The sequence below is a fragment of the Protopterus annectens genome, chromosome 1.part2, assembly GCF_019279795.1.
Source record: "Protopterus annectens isolate FY-2018-M chromosome 1.part2, PAN1.0, whole genome shotgun sequence".
NCBI lineage: Eukaryota > Metazoa > Chordata > Ceratodontiformes > Protopteridae > Protopterus > Protopterus annectens.
In genome coordinates, this window is record NC_056727.1 from 249,502,414 (window position 1) to 249,522,737 (window position 20,324).

A 20,324-nucleotide genomic window follows, 5' to 3' on the forward strand; every position below is an offset into this window, starting at 1 on the left:
GAACTTCTCACTTCTCAAAACCGAAGTGGAATCCTTCAAGGCCCCAGGGCCAGTGGAAACTATGGCCCAAACTGCAGAATCCTATATAAACGCATTCTACGGACATCTCCAGGAATGCATGGATCATGCTATCCCAAACAAAACCAAGACTCAATCATCCAAAGGCAGGCGTCCAGTCTGGTGGACCCCAGCCATAAATAAACTGTACAACAGAAGGAGGAAGCTACTACATGATAGAGCAAAATCCCTAATAGGGAAGGCAGCTCTGATCAGTACTAGCAAAAAATTACGATCCCTCATAAAATCCTCCAAGGCCAGCTTCGAGAGAAAAATTGCACAGGACACTAAAGACAATCATAAGGCTTTTTTCAGTTATGTTAGGAACCTGGGATACAACTCCCAGACTTGTTCCGAGTTGATTCTAAACGACAAAAAATACACTGAACCCACAGACATCGCCAATATCCTGGCAGACAGGTTCAGTGCAAACTTCTCCACCCCCTCCACCCCAAAAGAGCAAGTATCTATCCCAGCAGAGGGCTGTTTCCCATACATCTCTGATGCTCAGGTGAAGGCTGCCCTCGCCAAAGCAAAAAAACACTGCTTCCATGGAACCAGACGGCGTCCCGGGTTGCGTCCTACATGAACTCCAAGAAGAACTAACCCCTCAAATAAAACAGCTGTACAATCTCAGCCTCACTACAGGATATGTGCCCACAGAATGGCGTACAGCAACAGTGGTCCCACTCCACAAAGGTGGAGCCTCTACGGACCCTGGAATCCATCGCCCCATAAGCCTGACTAGCCTAGTCTGCAAGGCTATGGAGAGGATCATCATGGAGCTCATAAACAAAGACATTGGGGACCTACAGACACTAGATCCTACCCAATTCGGCTTCAAGGGCAGATACTGCCTTTTGAACCTGGTCGACTTCTTTGAAACAGTCACCAAAGCCATAGATGAAGGGAAGGTAGTCCACACAGCCTATCTGGACCTAGCAAAGGCATTTGACACAATACCCTCAGGCATCATAGATAAGCTATCCAGCTTAAATATAAACCCCTATGTCACAAGATGGGTCGCAAACTGGCTCAAAGACAGAACCCACAGAGTGAGACTTGCTGGAGCCATGTCAGACTCAAAACCGGTCACAAGTGGCGGTCCCACAAGGTTCTGTCCTGGGATCGCTCTTGTTCGGTATATACTTTTCCGAGGTACAGGCCAACGTGGGAGGACTATGGCTCACCAAGTTCGCAAATGACTGCAAACTGGGTGCCATAATCGACTCTCCAGCTGACACAAATATCCTTCAAAAAGGTCTCACAGAGATGGATAACTGGTGCCAGAGCCATGGTCTAAAGCTAAATGCCAAAAAGTGTATAGTCATACCCTTTGGCAAAAACAATGTGCCCACAAATTACCACATAGCCGGTAACCCGATAGCAATCTCTCCTTTGACAACCACATTGCCAACGTGGTTAGAAAGACCTTCTACATAGCCCACCTCATCATGATAGGATTCACATCTAGATCAAGAGAGGTAATCGTGCCCCTTTATTCATCCCTCATCAGGCCTATCATAGAATATAATGCCCCTTTTGGGATGTACCTTACTGGACACCTGCAGCAATTAGAAAGACCCCAAAAGTACCTCACCAAGAGGATCAAGGGACTCAAGGAGATGCCATATGCTGCTCGGTTAAAAAAACTCCAGCTCTACTCAGTTGCATACTGCCTACTTCGAGGCGATCTATGCTTGACATATAAAGCTATGTCCAATCCAGAATTAATGGACATGCTCCACCTCAGTAAATCTAAATCCCTTAGAGCCACACGCTCGAGGGACTTGAACCTCAGCACAGAAATAAATAGAACTTGCTGGAGGGACAGATTTATAACCCAGAGGCTCCCTTCTCTCTGGAATAGAATTCCAATTCATGTTAGGCAGAGCACCTCACAATCTCTTCAAGAAGAATCTTGATGAGTGGATGGGGATCGTAGGTTTGTCCCGGGGATTACTTCCGTGTCACTATTAGACAGAGGCACAGTAAACTAAACCTTAAAAAGGGCACAGTATACTCAAATCAAGGGGTGGCGTAAGCAAAACAAAATCGGGCTAGGCTTGTAATTGCCCCAGGGCAGATAGCCTAGTATGAACCTATAATATATGGATCTACTTTCATTAGACGAAAGTATAATTCATCGAATTGCACTTACCCAAGCTGAATCCACCACAGCTCTACTTCAACAAACGGACTGCCTAACTCTTTTCACAGGAAAAGGAACCACATGACCACCAAGGTGAACTGTGCCCTCTCTTACGTGTAGTGCAATCTTGGAGTTGGCAATATTTAAGTAGGGGAGGTGTGGGGGGTGAAGCCCCCCACTTTGATGGGCTTACATTTCCTCCATTTTGTTTGGTTTACATGGTGGTCAAGTGGTTCCTTTCCCTGTGAAAGGAATTCTGCAGTCTATTCGTTCGTTGAAGTGGAGCTTCGGTGGATTCAGCTCAGACAAGTACAATTCAGTGGATTGTATTTTTGTCTAATGAAATATTTCATATTATTTATTATATATATATATATATATATATATATATACATACATACACACACACACACACACATGCAACTATTTATACACACATACGTGTGTTTATATATATATATATATATATATATATATATATATATATATATATATATATGTATATATACACACACACATACATATGCATCTATATATATATATATATTTACCACATCATGTACTTGTTAGTGACGGAGTTGTCATTGCATGGAGGATGGTTTGTCTTACATTGCAGCCTTTACATAGGATTTCCACTTTGTAACTTTCATATTCTGAAGAAATTCCGTTCACTAATAAAGGAATGAAAACACTAAATACCAGTTGGATTGTGCCATGATTTCTTTCTTAGTTTGAAGTATTTTATATTTATTTATATATATCATCCTGACAGGCAGATGTGGTGTACTGTTGTTCAAGAACTCAGAACTGTTTCATTAGCACCTCATAATACTCTATTTGCTACTTGTTTGTATTTCTTTATTTGACTACCCCTTTAATCGCTTATTTAGAAGTATCATACTGTGTTCACACTGGTGCCCAGGTATTCCAGTATGTTGCCCAGAAATCATGTATCCACGTCTTAATAAAATGAATCTCTTTAGAGCTTTTAAACCTTTTATGTCCATCCTGTTCCTTGGTCTTCCCCTTGTCTCATTTGGAATAGATTGACTAGCAGATTAATGATTAGAGTGTACTTGACAGATTAACTCCACTTTTTGGACAATTTTCAGGATTGAGGAACTTGCCAAAACTAATTTGGCCTAATGGCTACCAAGTTAATGGAGTAAAATAGGTGTACTTCTGTCTATCCTGAAGCAAATACCTCCAGAGGTCAACTAAATAAAAATTATTTCAGTAAGGAAAAAAAAGCTAAGTTTATTCAATCCAATTTTCAATTTGAATAGTTTATCCATCAGACTGTGAAACGCACACTAAAAATCCTCTCCACTACTGATTGATGTGTATTTTTCACAGGATTGTCTAGTACCCCCTCTTTAGGATTATACTACCTTTAAGTTTTCATCATTGGGCCTTCAAAACTCGCCAAAGATTATTCTACCATGTTAAGTATGAGCATGTATTTACACACCTAAAAGACCTGCAATTCCTGCAAATTTTTAATCACTGTACGGAGTAGAGTATAAGCTCATGACCCTTTCACTGCTCTTTTAGAAGTAAAGACTATCTCAGTCCCTTCCAACACTTAAACGTTCTAAATTTCCACTGATCTTAATTTAGTTTCTTTCAAGAGGATAACAGATTCTTTATTTCATGTCAGTATTTCCCTAATACAAGCCCTTTCAGTTGGAGCACAAGTACCACATACATTCCAAGTTAAAATCTTTACGTTATTAGATGGAATGGTAGACTTTATATTGTCCTCACTTTGCACAACCTTCCCCGGGCCATGCAGTACTCCTGATTGATTGCTCATAGTCTTACTATAATTATCACTTCTAACGTATGCATTAGCTTGTGTGAGTTGAGAAATACAGCACCAGTGGGCAACACTGCATCACACAAGAAGCAGAGTGTCCTTCTGGCCACATACACTAAGAGTACTCTGCAAAGTTAGTTAACTGTATAATTGCTCTGTATTTCCTGCGAGGCAAGGTGGTTTGCTAGCACCTTGAAAGAAAAACAAAGTCATCTAGTTTTCCCTGGAACATAACACTGCATTTTTACTAATAATATTACTTCCCTACAACTTATTCCCTGTAGAGATATACTCCAATATAGACGATCCCTCTGCTCCTAATGGTTTGGTGGCTGCCTACGTTCTGATTAACAGTGTTACCATGGTCCATTAGTAATGGTTTGCTATCTTCCTTGATGCAGGTCCACTGTACTACTCACGAACCTCAACTAAATGGGAGCTTAACAATCCAGTTCACATACAGGGAAAAGATTGAACTTACGGTTGTTATGATCCCGTTCAGCCTCACCTGCAAAAGACAAACTTAATGCAAGAAACAGATACCTCATCCATAACCTTGCAAACTTGCATCAGGTCTACAGTTCATAAACCCCTTTTATTTTACTCATATTTAAGGCAAATTTTGAGTAATCTGACAGTAACATCTTGAACAAGAACCCCTTGCATAGTCCCAGCTGACCCCTCCCAAAACTCAAGGGGACTACCACCATTTTTCATCCCTGGAGTTATTCTTTCATCCACACACATGCATAAGGAGTTAAGATCTGTATCTATTCAAAAATGAAAACCACCCCCTTAGTCAAGCAATCATAATTAACAAGTTTCCCTTCAACAACTTCTTCCTTTTAAACATAGGCAAGAACAGGTTGGCAAACAAGCATCCTAAATTCAAGAACATTTTGTCCATCCATGCAATTAACAGTACTCTAAAAAAAAAAAAAAAAAAAAAAAAAAAAAGTACAGTTGAGCAAGTCCTACTTACCTGTAACAGCAGACATTTGAATTCCTCAATTTAGTCTTTGGAATTTTAAATTATCATTTATTTTGCAATGTGCTTACACTTTAGATGACTTTGCTGCATCGTTGCCTGCTGCGTAGAACTGATTTATGAATGAAATTGTTTCTAATGTGACTCAGACTTCAAAACATGCTTTGATGAGTGTTTGGGAAAATGAGGACACAATTTATAGAAATGCAGCCGCTTTTGTTGTATTGAGACGGTGTGCTTAGTTACATACCCAGAACGTTTCTTAGGATTTAAAATATGAGATTTTGAATGCTCCTTTAAGATTTGAGTTTGTGTTCAGTCCTGCTTCCATCCAGATTCTCAAATAATGGGATGATAGAGGTAAACTGATGCACGGGATATCTACAATGTGTCACACACCTGTTTTCCCATAAATAGGTGTCCAATTTCAAATGGCAGTACTAACAAAAATCTCAACATAACAAGAGTCAGGGTACCAAGAGGAAATGGCAAGTAGATAATGCTTCCTAACCAAACAAAAGGAGTTCTTTTCCCAAAAGATCACTCTCCCACTAAGGAATCCCTATATACCAAAAGATCACTCTCCCACTAAAGAATCCCTATATACCAAAACTAAGGGCATCTCATTCCTTCCCCTTCCCTTTTCCCTTCCCCAAGGCTTTCACTCAACCAAGCAGCCTGGCTACAAACAGTCATGAGAAAAATGGGTGCTGAGAATAATTTAGACAGGATACTCCAGGCAGCAGACAGAAAATTCTCCTCCTTTCAGGGGAATCCACCCCTCACTCACCACACCAGACATCTGTTCAGTATGGTACTCCTTCAAAAGTTGCAATCAGGGGTTACAAAAGTTCCTGCTCCTCAAAAAGGAAAATAATTTTAGTCCAGAAACTGGTACCCAGAAACCAGTATTAGATTTGTCTTACCTAAATACCTTTCTAAAAGTACCCAAACTCAAAATGCTCATCCTGCAGACAGTCCTACCCAGTCTTCTGGACCAATGTTTCATGGTGACTTTGGATGTGAAAGATGCTTGTCATCACTTTCCAAACTGCTCCCAACTTCAAGTTGAACCTACAAAAAGTCCCATCTCACACCCTCACAAAGAATTATCTTCCTAGGGGTGTATGAGAGACAGAAAAAAAAAGAATGGTCTTTCTACCAGAAAACAAACAAACATGGCTTTTCCGATCATGTTCAGGGATTTCTCACCTTAAGCTGCCGCCACTGTAAGAGTTTCTCAAAATTCTTGCCATTATCGCACCAATGATCCTCATGATACCACTGGCCAGATTCCACAACAGTGATTCAGTGGTACTTAAAAAAGGTGGACCCAGCACCCGCTTTCCTTACTGTTCCAGGTACCAGTGCTGGAATTTGTGAAAAAAAGAGTTACACAAGATCAGATGTCTCTCAATCCAGGCTTACTCTGCTCCCTCCAGACCCCAATTCAATTAGTCCAGTCAGACATCAGATTTTGCATGAGGAGCAGTGTTCAGTGTCCAGGGGAATTCAAGTGCAAGGCGAATGGGGCTCTTCAGACACTACAAACCACATACACATTACAGAAATGTTATCACTGATTCAAGCCTTTAAAGATCTTCAACATATAGGATATCCAGGTCCCCTTTTAGTGGTCACAGACACCACCACCAGTCATGATACTGCAACAAAGGGGGGGGGTTCTAGTTTATAACATCTCTGCCAATTAGTAATGATGGCCTGGGAACAAGCCTTACAGCATTCTCTGACGCTCCAGGCCTCATAAATCCTGTCAAAGCAAAACATAGCGGCAGACAGTAAGAAGACCCTTGATGGACTCTCACGAGAAGAAACTCAGGACAGAAGTCTTTCAGGATTTGGTCCAGATGTGGGGAACATCTCCAACAGATGTGTTTACCTCTTTTCAAAACAGACAGCTGGAAACTTTCTGTCTGGGACATCCTTGCAGCTATTCCTGGAGGACAGACGCATTCTTATTCCCTTGGATGGCAATGTTCTTTTATGCATTTTCACCCTTTCCACTGATGCCCATGGTACTTCTGAATATTCAGAAAGAATCAACATGCGGTAACCTCTCTCTTGACCCAGGCAATGTTTGCTCTCCCTTTTAATGGAACTGCCAAAGGCAATTACCACAAGCTTCCTGACACACTTATCTGCTCACGCATTGTAAGGGGTGACTGGTGCATCCCAACTTAGATCAAATGTAACTAACAGCCTAGGTAATTCTCTCTCTTGATATCTTTTAGGCACTTGTTCCATGATGATGTGCAACAGTTATTGAAGGAAGCAAGAAAATCTGCAACTAGAATGGCCCAGTATGGTGTCTAACCCACTCTGGTTTTGAAATATTTGTTTGGAATATTCAACAATGGTTTATCTTGTGCATCTATCATGGTGTATCTTGTGGCCATATCAGCCCGTCTGCCCTTGGGTTCCTCCCCTCCCCTTTCATCTCTTTTTGTGGTCAAACAGTTTATGAAAGGAGTGTTGCATACGAGCCCCCCCCCCATGAAAGCAAATTCCTGCTCCTTGAGATTTCTACTTTGTTCTTGAAAAATTGACCTTACCTACTTTTGAACCTGTCTTTCAGGCTGATTTGAAGTTCATCACTTGGAGATTCATTTTGCTTATTATTCTCACATCTGCAAAGTAAGTCCCTGAGCTGTAAGTTCTTATGGCGGGCCACCCTTACCTGATTTTCCACAAGGACAAAGTTGTTTTACTCACTAATCCATTTTGTGCAAAAAGTGGTTTCTGAATTTACTCTGAAGTTATTACATCACTCAGTTTTCTTTTTAGAACCTAAAAACAAGCGAAAGTGGATTCTGCATACCTTGGATGTGCACAGCTAACTCTGGTACAACCCTGACAGAATTAATCCCTCAAGGAAAACTGAACAGTTTATTTCCTATTTTGGGGCTAACAAGGGTCAACCTGTCTCTAAGCAAACAACTTTTCATTTGTTTTTTAATAAAACAGAATATAAAAATAATAAAAGTTGGCGAGTGCTTTCACAACATAACAGTTGCTTCAGACTGTTATACACTTTAGTGAAACATTTAAATAAGACAGTAACACCAATTATGGCAGGCATAACAAAGCACTATAACCAATCACATTGCACATTTATTATCCGTCTAATGGCCATTCAAATTTCACTAGATGCAACAAGACCAGTCAGAGAATAAAACATTACCACTAATGATAGGTGGCTTAATTTAGCACTAACCAATTGCACTACACATTTGTTAACCATTCAGTGGCTTAAAACATAGTAATACAGCCACTCAAGATTCCACTTAGTGTAATATTATATTCACTTGTATAGGTTACTTACACTAAAGTGTAACATTAAATCGGCCTGATGAAGCAACTGTTTATGTTGTGAACGTGCTCACCAACTTTTATTATTTTTATATTCTATTTTACTAAATAATTTTTAGCCCTGGAACGTGCATTGGTCTCACGCTTTGCATTTTTTGTTTATTTTTGAATTGTTGAGTAGACCGTTTATTTACCTTTGGAGTCGTATTTGTTTTGTTTTTTTGCTGTTCATTTGTTTTTTGTTCCCACTATTGATTTTTGTTACTTTCACCATGCTAAATCTGTTACAGGAAAGGTTAAGGCACATTCCACCAGAGCCTTATCCTCTTCGGTGGCATATTGGAAAGGAAGGAGCTCTAGAAGCATTTTCAAGACAGCAACCTGGCCCTCAGTTCGTACCTTTACAAAGCACCACAAGCTGGAGTTTTTCTCAATTTCCAGAGCAGGTTTTGTGAATACCATTCTCCAGGGTGTCCTGGACCCTTGTCCTTCCTCCTTTCAGGTCCCATATGCAACTGGGGCAGTGTAAATGGTGAACACAATACCACTGCATAAGTCATGCTTACCTGCAACAGTAAATGTTCGAATTTCAGGCAATAGCCACCCCCCACCCCTTATTCTGTATACCGTTTGATTTTATCCAGCCTTGTTGTGTTATTCGTTGGCTTTGGTTATTTGTGACTATGTTTTTTTCTGACTGTGAACAGCCTTGTTGTGTTATTCATTGGCTTTGGTTATTTGTGACTATGTTTTTTTCTGACTGTGAAGTGGATGGCTTTGGGCAATTATTGCTTTTGGTCCTTCTTGGTTCTTCCTACTTGGCAGAAAAAGACTGGGCAATTGACTTCCTGTGACAGGAGTTAGGCTTGTCTTGATGGGAACTGTTTAGCTGATATCCTATCACATGGATTCAGAGGAGTGAATTTTGAGCTCTGGAAAGCTGCCAGTGTGGGTTTAAGCAGGCAGAGAACCCCATATGCCACTAAGGCAGTGTAATTGATGAACATAAGGGCCCTCTCATCTCCAATCTCAGTTCCTTCGGGTTTTATCAACACACAGCTGATACATTAATATACCACATGAAAAAAAGCAGTACACACTTCTGATTTCAAGTAGTAGCACATGTGAGAGCAGAAATCAAATGTCTATTCTATTTGTGCTAACTCCTTCCGGTTGGAGTCTGGCCCAATAATATACATGTCTTCGGTACTACCTTCATCCTCTATTAGATCCACTAAAGGCTGAAAGTGTTTCTTGGTAGGTGATCAAAGGCCAATTCCTGCCTGATCACTGACAAACCAGTGCTACTTCGTGCATCATCCATCACATTCTTTAGATATTTGGTTGGCTGCTTCTTCCCCGGTTAAGTATGATACAACACTGTGACTGGGAAAGTTTATTTTTAGTCTATGCCAGATCCAGCAACTGCTGCAGCATAGGAGACCTGACTGATTATGTAATATTCAGCCTACCCTGGCAATAAAAACTGGAGATGATGACCATTGTGCTGGACTACTAAATTTTCTGGGAACCCCAGCTGAACTGTATAACCCCGTTCTTTTTTAATCATTTTAAAGCAGACAGAAAAATATTTAATTGATTATACAGAGCCAAGCTGCAGTCTGGTGATATTCTAATTACCACCTCACTTATCCTTAAAGTGATTTACCAAGTGCTCTGCTTTTGTTTCGCATGCACGGCAACAGCAATATTATTTACTGCAGTAGTTACTGTTTTGTGCATTTTCTTTGATGGAATTACTTATTTCCTAAATGCACCACTGAAGACAGAGCTTCTGTTGGCATTCTTTAACTTATTATTCTTTGAAACTCATCCACCAAAACAACGTCATGTTAGGTTAACAGTGCTAGTGTAGAGCTGGAAATAACTGAAGCACAGCAGTTTATTTTTTTTCAGAGACCTGTTCTTATTTTTTCTGGGCTTCAACTGTGACAGGATAAAAACAAAAGCAATCACATTCAGTTTTGTGATCTAATCAACACTGCACTGGATATTTTACTATTTCACATAGCACTGGAGTTGCCATTAAGTTTGTGCAATGGTGAAATAGTCTGTCATGTGCTGAACTGCTGGAAGCCTTGTTACTTGTTGCAGTTCATTTTTAAAAATGGCATGAATGGTGTGTTTTGCTTCCGTGGAAATAGATGCCATTTTTATGTATTATCTTGAGGCATCTATGTTAGTTGTGCTTATGCATACTTTTCAACTTTCCAGAATATTGTAGAACGTTCCTGACTGGGTTTACACACACACAGACACATATAAGTGTGCGCATGTGAAATGTTAACTAAGCATCTCTACATACTTTATACGCGACTCCCATGTGCACATCACAGACTATGTTCATGATCTACTCCCACTATTATTCCAACTTCTATCACCCTCCTAAACAGTTTCAGGAATGCCTTTGTTCCCTTGTAAAATGCACTATATACCTATCCTACAGTTCCATACTACATTTACTTTATTGACACCATCACCAATCTAACTACTACCTCCCTACCCATCAATCCTGACACACTGAGCCCACCATCAGCCCATGATACCTCAAATTGAGGTTTATATTGAATTCCTGAAAGCCGACAATGTTGAATCTGACATTGTCGGCACGAGAATAGCAAAACTGAAAGACGTCGAAGTAGTAAACGGAAATCTCCATAAGGGGAGATTTACATATACTTCAATGTAGTGAGGCCTCGGAGTTGGTATATTTAAGTAGCAGGGGGTGTAGGGGTGCTTGCCCCCCTGCCTACACCAATTTTTTTTGTTTGTTTTAATTTTTTTTTGGGACATTCGATGTTTTAACAGTTCGATCACTAAAGGTCGACCTTTAGTGATTAGAACTGTTAAACATTTGATGTTCCAATATAGACCCTCAAATTCCATACCCATCTTCTCGTTGCCACCCATTACCACATCCACCATCCAAAAACTACTTTATAAACTAAAACCTTGTACAAATGCTCCTGATAATCTACCTGCAGAATACCTCCAACTAGCAGCCCCATCCATAGCTTACTCTATCAGCATACTCCTTAACAGGTCCATTCAAGAATCCTGGATAGCAGATATCTGGAAAAAATAATTTGTCATTCCTCTACATAAAGGCGGCAACAACTCTGGCATCTCAAGCTTCCTTCCAATTTCCATTCTTTCCCCTATTTATGAAATATTAGACAAGTGCATCCACACACAGCTCATAAATCATCTAGTTAAATACCAACTGCTTTCTCCCACTCGGCATGGCTTTAGGTGTGGACATAGCACCAACACTGCCCTCATCTCCTACTTAGACACAGTAAAAAGAGCCCGTGACTCTGCCTCCTTAGTTTCAGCTCTCTTTCCCAATCTATCAAAGGCATCTGACACCATTTCTCACCCCCTACTGCTCAGCAAACTCTCCAATCTCAATATCTCCCCCCACCCTACAATGGTTTACAAACTACCTCAAAAACTGGAAGCAATCCTCTAAATGGCAAAACTCTTCCTCCCCTTTCATCACTGCCAAAACAGGTGTTCCCAAAGGATCAATTCTTGGTCCCCTCCTCTTTAGTATATTTGTCAGCAACTTTCATCAAACCCTTATTCATAGTTCTGTCATCCAATATGTTGACGATTCAACTATCATCTCCTCCTCAAAATCTCTCACCAAATTACAGCAACTTTCACCTCTACTGAGCATTGGATGTCCCAGAATCACCTCGCCCTTAACCCCAACAAAACTTTTATTATTTGCTCCCACAAAAACTACCCCCATTGACAAATCTTTTTTTACAATTACTTTGTGTAACAATACTACCCTAGAAGTTGTTCCTATTACCAAACTGCAAGGTGTCATCATTGATGATAAACTAAGCTCTGACCTTCATATCCACAGCAATATAAAAAACCCCATCAAAAGCTAGGTGTCCTATATCGACATATCTATTTCCTCAGTCTCATTGCCAAAAAGTCCCTCGCCTCATCCTTCCTACTTCCTATTCTGCTTTATGGTGCTCCCATCCTTACCAACCGACAATCTTACCTAAAAAGTTTGATTCCTGTTACAATACAACTACCAAATTTGCTACAATACTCTACCCACCACTGCTCCACGTTGCATAAACTAAACTGGCTGGAATCCCACCACCATCTTACTTATCTTCAACTAACCACAGCCCACAAAATCTACCAACCTGAACACTGCCCTTCCCTTTCATCCATACGGACCATGTACCAGCCCAATTGCCACCTCAGGTCAGAAACCAAAATGTTGCAGTCTACAGAGAAACCCAAACTGTTAGCTGGCCAAATGCTGTACTAAACATGCTGTCTCTAAGTTATGGAATAACCTTCCTCCTTCTCTCAGATGAACCTGCAAGTCTGCTTCTTTTAAAAAATCCCTGGAGTCAGAGTCAGAGTACTCCTGGCTTTCCCAGCAGAAATACTCCCTAAGAGTGTGCAAGATTTCACCAAAAGAAAAATCTTCTGGAGGGGAAGCAGAGGGAATGGAATCCTCTGCATCAGAACCCTCAAAGGTAGAGAATGTCAAATCCTGGTAATCAGAAGAAACAGAAATTTCAGAATCCTGATCAGAAGACTCTGAAGGAAAATCAGTTCCATGTCTCAGAGGGGGAAGGCTAGCTTCCCTTAATTAAAGTAATAAGGTCTTCAGCCATTCTAAGCATTTGTTTTTTTAGGCATATGGGCCTGACCATGTGGTTTGGACGTCGGTTTTCTAGGCATGGGTCGAGTTTTAGGCCTTGATTAAGGAGATGACATCTGTTTAAAATGCAAATCTGTAGGCCTGAATACACTCTCAGAGGCTGGTGCCTGCATAGCGGCTCCGTAACCATCCAAGGTAGAGACACCCACAGGTTCCATAGTCGAAGAAGCATCTCGTGGCATACAGGACTCCAAACGGGTGTAAGTAGAGGCCTGTGAATCTGATGTAGCAGGTATCAGGGGCTGCGAATGCACCTCACCGAGTACCTGCGAACTGGCGTCTAGCTTAACGGAAGCTTCGTCAGCAGTTTTGAACCTATGCGATCTGTCTCTGTCTTTATCCTTAGGTTTTTTCGGAATATCGGTAGTCGGATGGCTTACCAAAGCCATTTCTGGATAGTTAAACAGAGTACCAAAATAATTTGCTGCAAAAACAGACCGACGACGAATAGTTCGGGGGTTGAATAAGGTACAAAACTGACAGCGAGGGACATCGTGGTCTGGGCCTAAGCAAGGAATGCAGTACGAATGAAAATCTTTATGAGGTATTTGCTTTCCACAGGCAAGACAGTTGTTAACTTTTACTGACATCGTTTAAGAGCAAAAAAAAGGATCCCCAACTGGGTAATTAGCTTTTTTCGAAGACTTCAATTCTGAAACTTGAAAATGAAAATTTCAGGAATCGGCCGACCGGCACTTGCAAACTGCTTCTGCTTTGGGCACGTGCGGCAAGAAAGACTGATGTAATGGCATCGGCAGTATGTTTTATACCCATGACGACCTGACGTCATGGAAGAAGAGACAGTATCCGACACAGGAATCCAAGACTGTGATATTCAGGCCGGCTGAGGGCTACCTGCAGGCAGATAACCCAAATGCAATGACTGCAACAGTGAAACGCAAAGAACATCTGACAACAGGGGACGTCATGGTCTGGGCCTAAACAAGTGATGCAGTATGAATGGAAATCTCGGTGTGGTATTTGCTTTCCACAGGCGAGACAATTGTTAACTTTTTCTGACATCGGTTAGTGCAAGAAAAAAGGATCCCCAACGGGGTACTTGGCTTTAGAAATTTTCAGCTGAAATTCAAACTCTGGTAGCGAGCGACCGGCACACTTGCGAACTGCTTTTGCTACAGGCTCCACGGCAAGAAAGACTGATGTAATGGTGTCGGCTGCCTTCCTTTACAGCATTGACAACCTGACATCAGACAGCAAGCAACAACAGCCGACGCAGAAAAACATTGCCTCTGGTATTTGGGCCTGCCGAGGGCTACCGCAGCAGGGATAACCCAGAGGTGATGACTGCAACAGTGAAACACGAAGAACATCAAGAAGTTTACCACTGTTCACAGATGGGGGACTCCAACCACCACTGAACCTGATTGCAACAAATCTTCATCAATATTACAGGTAAAGCCACTGAATGTGTCAAATAGGGCCCCTGCTCTGCATGTGTCCATTGCAGAGATCTCATATTGTACCTCGCCAGAAGGACCAGACCGATGTAGGCTGCCATGTGATCCAAAAGGTTTAGAAGAGGATGCTCGGGCAGTTTTTTTTTTTTTTTTATAAACAAGCAAGAGACTCTCTAAAAACTAAGGCTGACGAGTCTGAAGTTGAGAGCTTGGCAATCTGGGATACAGTATCCAAGTGGCAACCTATACATTCCAGTGTCTGGATGGGATCTAGGCTTGATGATTTCTGATAACTGATTGTGATCCCCAAGGAACCACATAGCTGGAGTAAAGTAGTGCAATCTGCTCGTAGGGACCGTGAGCAGCCAATCGCCCAACTAAGAGAAGACCTGCAACTCCTGCTGCCGAAGCCAGGCTGCTACGACTGCCATAAACTTAGTTTTACACCCAGGGTGCAGTGATGAGATTAAATGGCAGTACCCTGGAGTGGTAATGACAGGCTCCCAGATAAAAGCGCAGGAACCTCCTGGAAAATCTATCTTTATATGATGGTAGGCATCCTTGTGGTCTACCAAACACATCCAACTATCCTTTCTCAGCAGAGGTAGAACGGACTGCACTGTGACTATCTGGAATTTGGTCCACTTTACAAAGGGGTTTAGTTTACTCAAATCCATGACTGGCCTGAAGACCTTGCTCTTCTTTGTTACAAAAGAGAACCCCAAGTAGATCCAGGATACTGGTTAGTCTGGTGGGACCTGCTAGATGACTCAATTTGCCAGCAGCTTCTTAATTTCTATGGCTGACTGCAGTCTCTGGTGGGGTGGAACATCCTGGAGAAGTTTGGGATTGAAACTTCCAACTTCTAAAAATGGAGCAGAACAGCCTCTGGAAAGGACTCCTAACACCCATGCATCTGAGGTGATGACCTCCCAAGCTTCTGGGTACACAGCCAAGCAACAGTGCAGAACACCTGGGCAACCCTTCAGGATCGCTAAAAAGGATCTTCAACAGAATGATCCAAGAAAGCCCTGGTTCTGCAGTCTACCCCTGTCATGATGGCAACATCCATTGTGGTTATCCACTGCCATGGGGAGAACCTTCAGAAGGAGCTTCCTGGAAAGACTGTTGCATCTTTCTAAAGAAAAGATGTCTGCCCCCCTTCTGACTGCATGAAAAGGTCCACTGAGGAGTAGCAAACCAGATGCAGACAATGCCCGTCTCATTTGCTCCTAGTCAAAGTGTCTTTAATCTTCGGCCCAAACAGGGAGGAGCCATCAAAGGGGACACTGATAAAGGAAGCCTTAAAGCAATCTACAAAGTTGCAGAATCTCATCCAAGCATTGCAACAAAGGCAATGCTGATGTCAAGCAACTCTGGATGTTCCACTCGTCACACTGGAAATGAGCCTCATAGAAAAGCTGGCAACAGACTGTAGAGTGGACAACTGAATTTTCAGTGTTCTGAACCATTGTGGACTGTTGCGTCTTGATATTCTTTGACACTTTCAACACCATCTCGAGTTGAATTCTCGTCAAGTGAGAGAGACAGTTATGAGCCCCAGAGCAAACGAAGTAGAGACAAAAGAGCGCACTCTACATATTCCAACACCAGAGATTCCCTATAAGGGGTATGGACCAAGAAACTAGCCACTAAAAAGGACATTTCTGAAGACACAGCAACCGTGATAGTATCCACCACTGTATCCTTACTCTAGTGATGCCGGCAAGCCAAGAATTTTACCTGGTTTCTTGGGGATCAATTCAGCCTTATCTGGCTCCTTCCATGCCATCTGAGACATCAGGTCAATAAGTGTGTCGTGAAGAGGAACCACCCAGGACATGGACGGGCCCCCACACCAAAGGCCAACAGAAATACTTTGTCCTCCGGAGAAGGGACTTTGGCGGCCCAGCCTCATCACTGGCAAAGAAGCTCCAAAATATCTCCCAAAGGAGGTGTCATCATGTGGAAACTTAGGGGACTTCACTCCTTCCTTGAGGTCAGTGTCTTCCATGAGGGCTATCTGAGCAGAAGAGAAGGTGGAACTCTTATGATCCCTTTCAGCAGGTTTGGGGTACTTCAAAGAGTGTGTATGAACCAGCTCTGACTTACCCAAAGATGCAGATGGAGAAGATGAAGATGCACTCGGAAGGAGGCCCTTCAGATGGGCCACCCCCCAGGCAATAAACACACTGATCATTTGCATTTAGCAAGGGGTATTTGTGCCCACATCACACACTTCTTGAATATTTTCAGATCCATAGCTGTAAATCAAAAGAAACAAGCAGTAATGCTAAGCTCTAAGACTCACTAAACTGTGACCCAATACTGCTATTGACTACGGCAATTATAACAATTGGATAAGTAAGAGAAAAACATACTCCATTTAACCCAACACTTTACCTACACCTACTACACTAAAAGTCCTAAAGGGTACGGGGGGGGGGAAGAGAGAAAACAGAGACCAAATCTATAGAAAAGGATATACTCCAATGAAGCCATGATAGAACTGGTATCCAGGAATGGTGGCAAATTAGATCTGCGGATATTCTTCAGGGATTGAGGGACCGTGGGCAAGGGAGGCAGAGCCTGGTGCCTTGGATCAGATAATGTGCAGGTGTAAGCCACATGGAAAAGAAAACATCGGATAGTTAGTCTTTTCATTAAGGTCTTCAGTGTGCCTGGAAGCACCAAAAAAACTTGCACAAGAAAATGACAACTCACTTCAGCAGCAAAAACTCCCTTCAAAGGCAAGTTTCTGTCCAATGTATGTGAGATAATCAGGTACCCGTCCACACTACTCCTAAAATAATGTAACTCTCCAATATTAGTAAAACCAATTAATTATCAAGGTACAGCACAGATGACTGACATAATGAACATCTTAAGAATCAACCCAGTGCAAACGGCACTAACAGTTGGTGTAGGCTGTTTTCAGACAGGCAATTACTAGAATGGATACTCTGCAATAACACTATCTGTTAGTGGAAATTCAATCCTTTTAATCACCTCATTAAAACATCCATGTAGAACACACAAAACAGCTAAATTCCACCAAAAAGTATCCAACAGTTTTTAAACCATACAAAGAAATGATACATCAGTTTACCGTATGCCATTTATTTTAGATCTAGTTCTTATCTTCAGTATTCCAGGAGTAGACGGAATAGCATCATCTCCAATCCACATCTTCAGGAGGGGCTGCTCTGAGTTTGCTGGTTTTTCCTCCTTAGAAAAAAAATAATAGAAAAGTTTAGTATTGCTCACAGCAAAGTTAAGAACTAAGCCTATGACAAACACAAATCAGTTTTCAGAATCAATTTAACTTGGAGCATGCATACTGCCTATACTCTATACAAGCGAGTCTGAAAAATATGCCAGCCTTAATATAGCTCGTGTTTTACTCATTATGTTTTTGGTCTGGTTGAGTGTGTAATCCTATATTTTTATTCATATATTCCAATAACAATCAGTTCTACATAAAACTACTACCTGTAAACGGGTTTTGTAATTAAAGGAACTCTGAATACCAGGAAGGAACTTATCTCTTTTTATGCTAACAGTGACGGATGTCTGAAGTGAACGTACTTTACAAACAATCATGTAGAAAAATGGACTTTAGAAACAATCGTACAGAAAAAATATATACTGCAAGCAGGAAACAAATATTAAGAGAATTTTTGGAGGCACATAGCTGCAAAAATTCACTTATCAAAAAATCTCTCTCAGAATAATTGCTTCTATTCCATGTGACACTGTTGGTATTTACTTTTCTTGAATAACAAATTAATTTGGGGAGAAGGTAAGCTAGTGTACAACACAAAGTAATCAATACTTCTTATAAACCATAAGGACATCAAGAAAAGGACACAAGTGGATTTTACCAAACACCCAGTGACACTGTTAGCACAGTCCTAATGTGCTCAAAGCCTCAGGTTAATATACAACACTGAATATTTTAATGTATTTAAAAATGTAATTGCTCTCCCTCACACACACACACACACACACACACACACATACATGCACGTGCTAATATTTAACAAACTACTTTCTTCCACCTGATTCGGGGTGGTATGCAATGGGAGCCATAGGTTCACAGCATACCTCTCAATCTGGAAACATCAAAAATCTGGACAAGGCCCATGAAAAATAGGTACAAATCTGTATGCTGATTAACATCTAACTTGCATACATAATTATGTAATCCCACCCACTCCAATGGAATTGTGGGATACCAACTTTCAAATGCAAATTGAAGAACAGACAACCAAAATATGGCACCAGAGTCCCCCTGCAGCCATTCCAATGTCCCATTACCTGGTGATTTCTCCCCATTTACCATAAACATTAATGTGTGCATACTGCCTTAATTCTACAATGATTATTTGGATTTTATTTTTACATTTTGCAGCACAACAATGCACAAACACTAACAGGCATGTCCTTAACAAAGCAACACTGTCTCACAATGAAAACAGACTTGGCATTAAAACTTCTCTGCCCTTGAAACTCACATTCAAGAAATAGCATTGAAACCCACACACCACATCCAAAGAAAATGCATCTGGCCAGTGGTGGATAAAGATTACCTTTGGGCTGTTTATCATTGGCCCCTTGCACACAAAACAAGAAACATACATGTGTTCTTTTCTTTGACACCGTCCTGACTTTAAGTTATATTTGTTGTATAATACAGCACACTTGTTAAGAGTGCATTTTAAATTTATTGTTTGAATATTTTTCCAGCAGGCTGTACTGTAGGCAATGAAACAAAATGCATGAACCAATAATGACAAAACTGCCCAATTAAGAACATTCCCATCATAAAAGTTTACTTCCACACCCACACTATAAATAGAATGACAGTAGTGTAAGCCATAGGCATCTTGCACAGCTTCTCGCACTTATTTCCAACTTCAGTTTTTTTTTTGGGGGGTGTAATAGGTCAAAAAGCAGGGACACATTTTAAACATTGCTTGTATAATTTTGGAAAGTTGGTAGAATAAAATGTGTTGCTACCATGCATGTCATTGGCAAGTCTTGAACCCAGGATCCTATGCACTACAGTCAGAGCAACATACCACTATGCCAAATCAGGAGTTTCCTGAAAAAAAGGAAGACTGAAACTTAATGACTATCATTTAGTGAATTCAGTTCTCACTTTTCATCATAGCTCTCAACCTCTTAGCACAATAAAATTGGACAAACAATGCCAATAATGGGGGAACACAAATTCAGTTCTCAATTCTCATCATAGCTCTCAACTCTTAGAACAAAAACCTGGACAAAGCTCACAAGTGGTGGTGGCTAGGGACTTACCAGGGACACGTTTTAAACATTGTTTGTATAATTTTGGAAAGTTGCTAGAATAAAATGTTGTGTTACCACCATGCATTTCACTGGCAAGTCTTGAACCCAGGACCCTATGCACTACAGTCAGAGCCAACATACCACTATGCCAAATCAGCAGTCCCCTAAAAATCAGGAAGACTGAAACTTAATGGCCATCATATAGTGAATTCAGTTCTCACTTCTCACCATAGCTCTCAGCCTCTTAGCACACAAAACCTGGACAAAGCCAATAATGGGGGAATACAAATTCAGTTCTCACTTCAAACTCACCATAGCTCTCAACTCTTAGCACAAAAAAAAACTTGGACAAACAACAAAGCCAATACTGGGGGAATGCAAATTCTGTTCACTTCTCACCACAGGCTTAGCTGTCAACTCTTAGCAGAAAAAATCTAGACAAAGCTCAGAAATTGTGGTGGCTAGGGACTTTAGGCTCTTTTTACCCTGTACCAAATGTACAGGGTTTGAGCCTGAATACC

At 41.2% G+C, this 20,324-nt stretch overlaps 1 protein-coding gene across 2 annotated transcripts in view; it reads right to left on the bottom strand.

Moving 5' to 3' along the window:
* ETAA1 (ETAA1 activator of ATR kinase) overlaps positions 1-20,324 on the bottom strand; it is a 347,803-nt gene that overhangs the window by 120,213 nt on the left and 207,266 nt on the right. For both annotated transcript variants that reach the window (XM_044055875.1, XM_044055886.1), the window contains exon 4: positions 17,600-17,718. In XM_044055875.1, the coding sequence (XP_043911810.1) occupies positions 17,600-17,718 (119 nt within the window). The remainder of the gene's footprint in view (positions 1-17,599; positions 17,719-20,324) is intronic.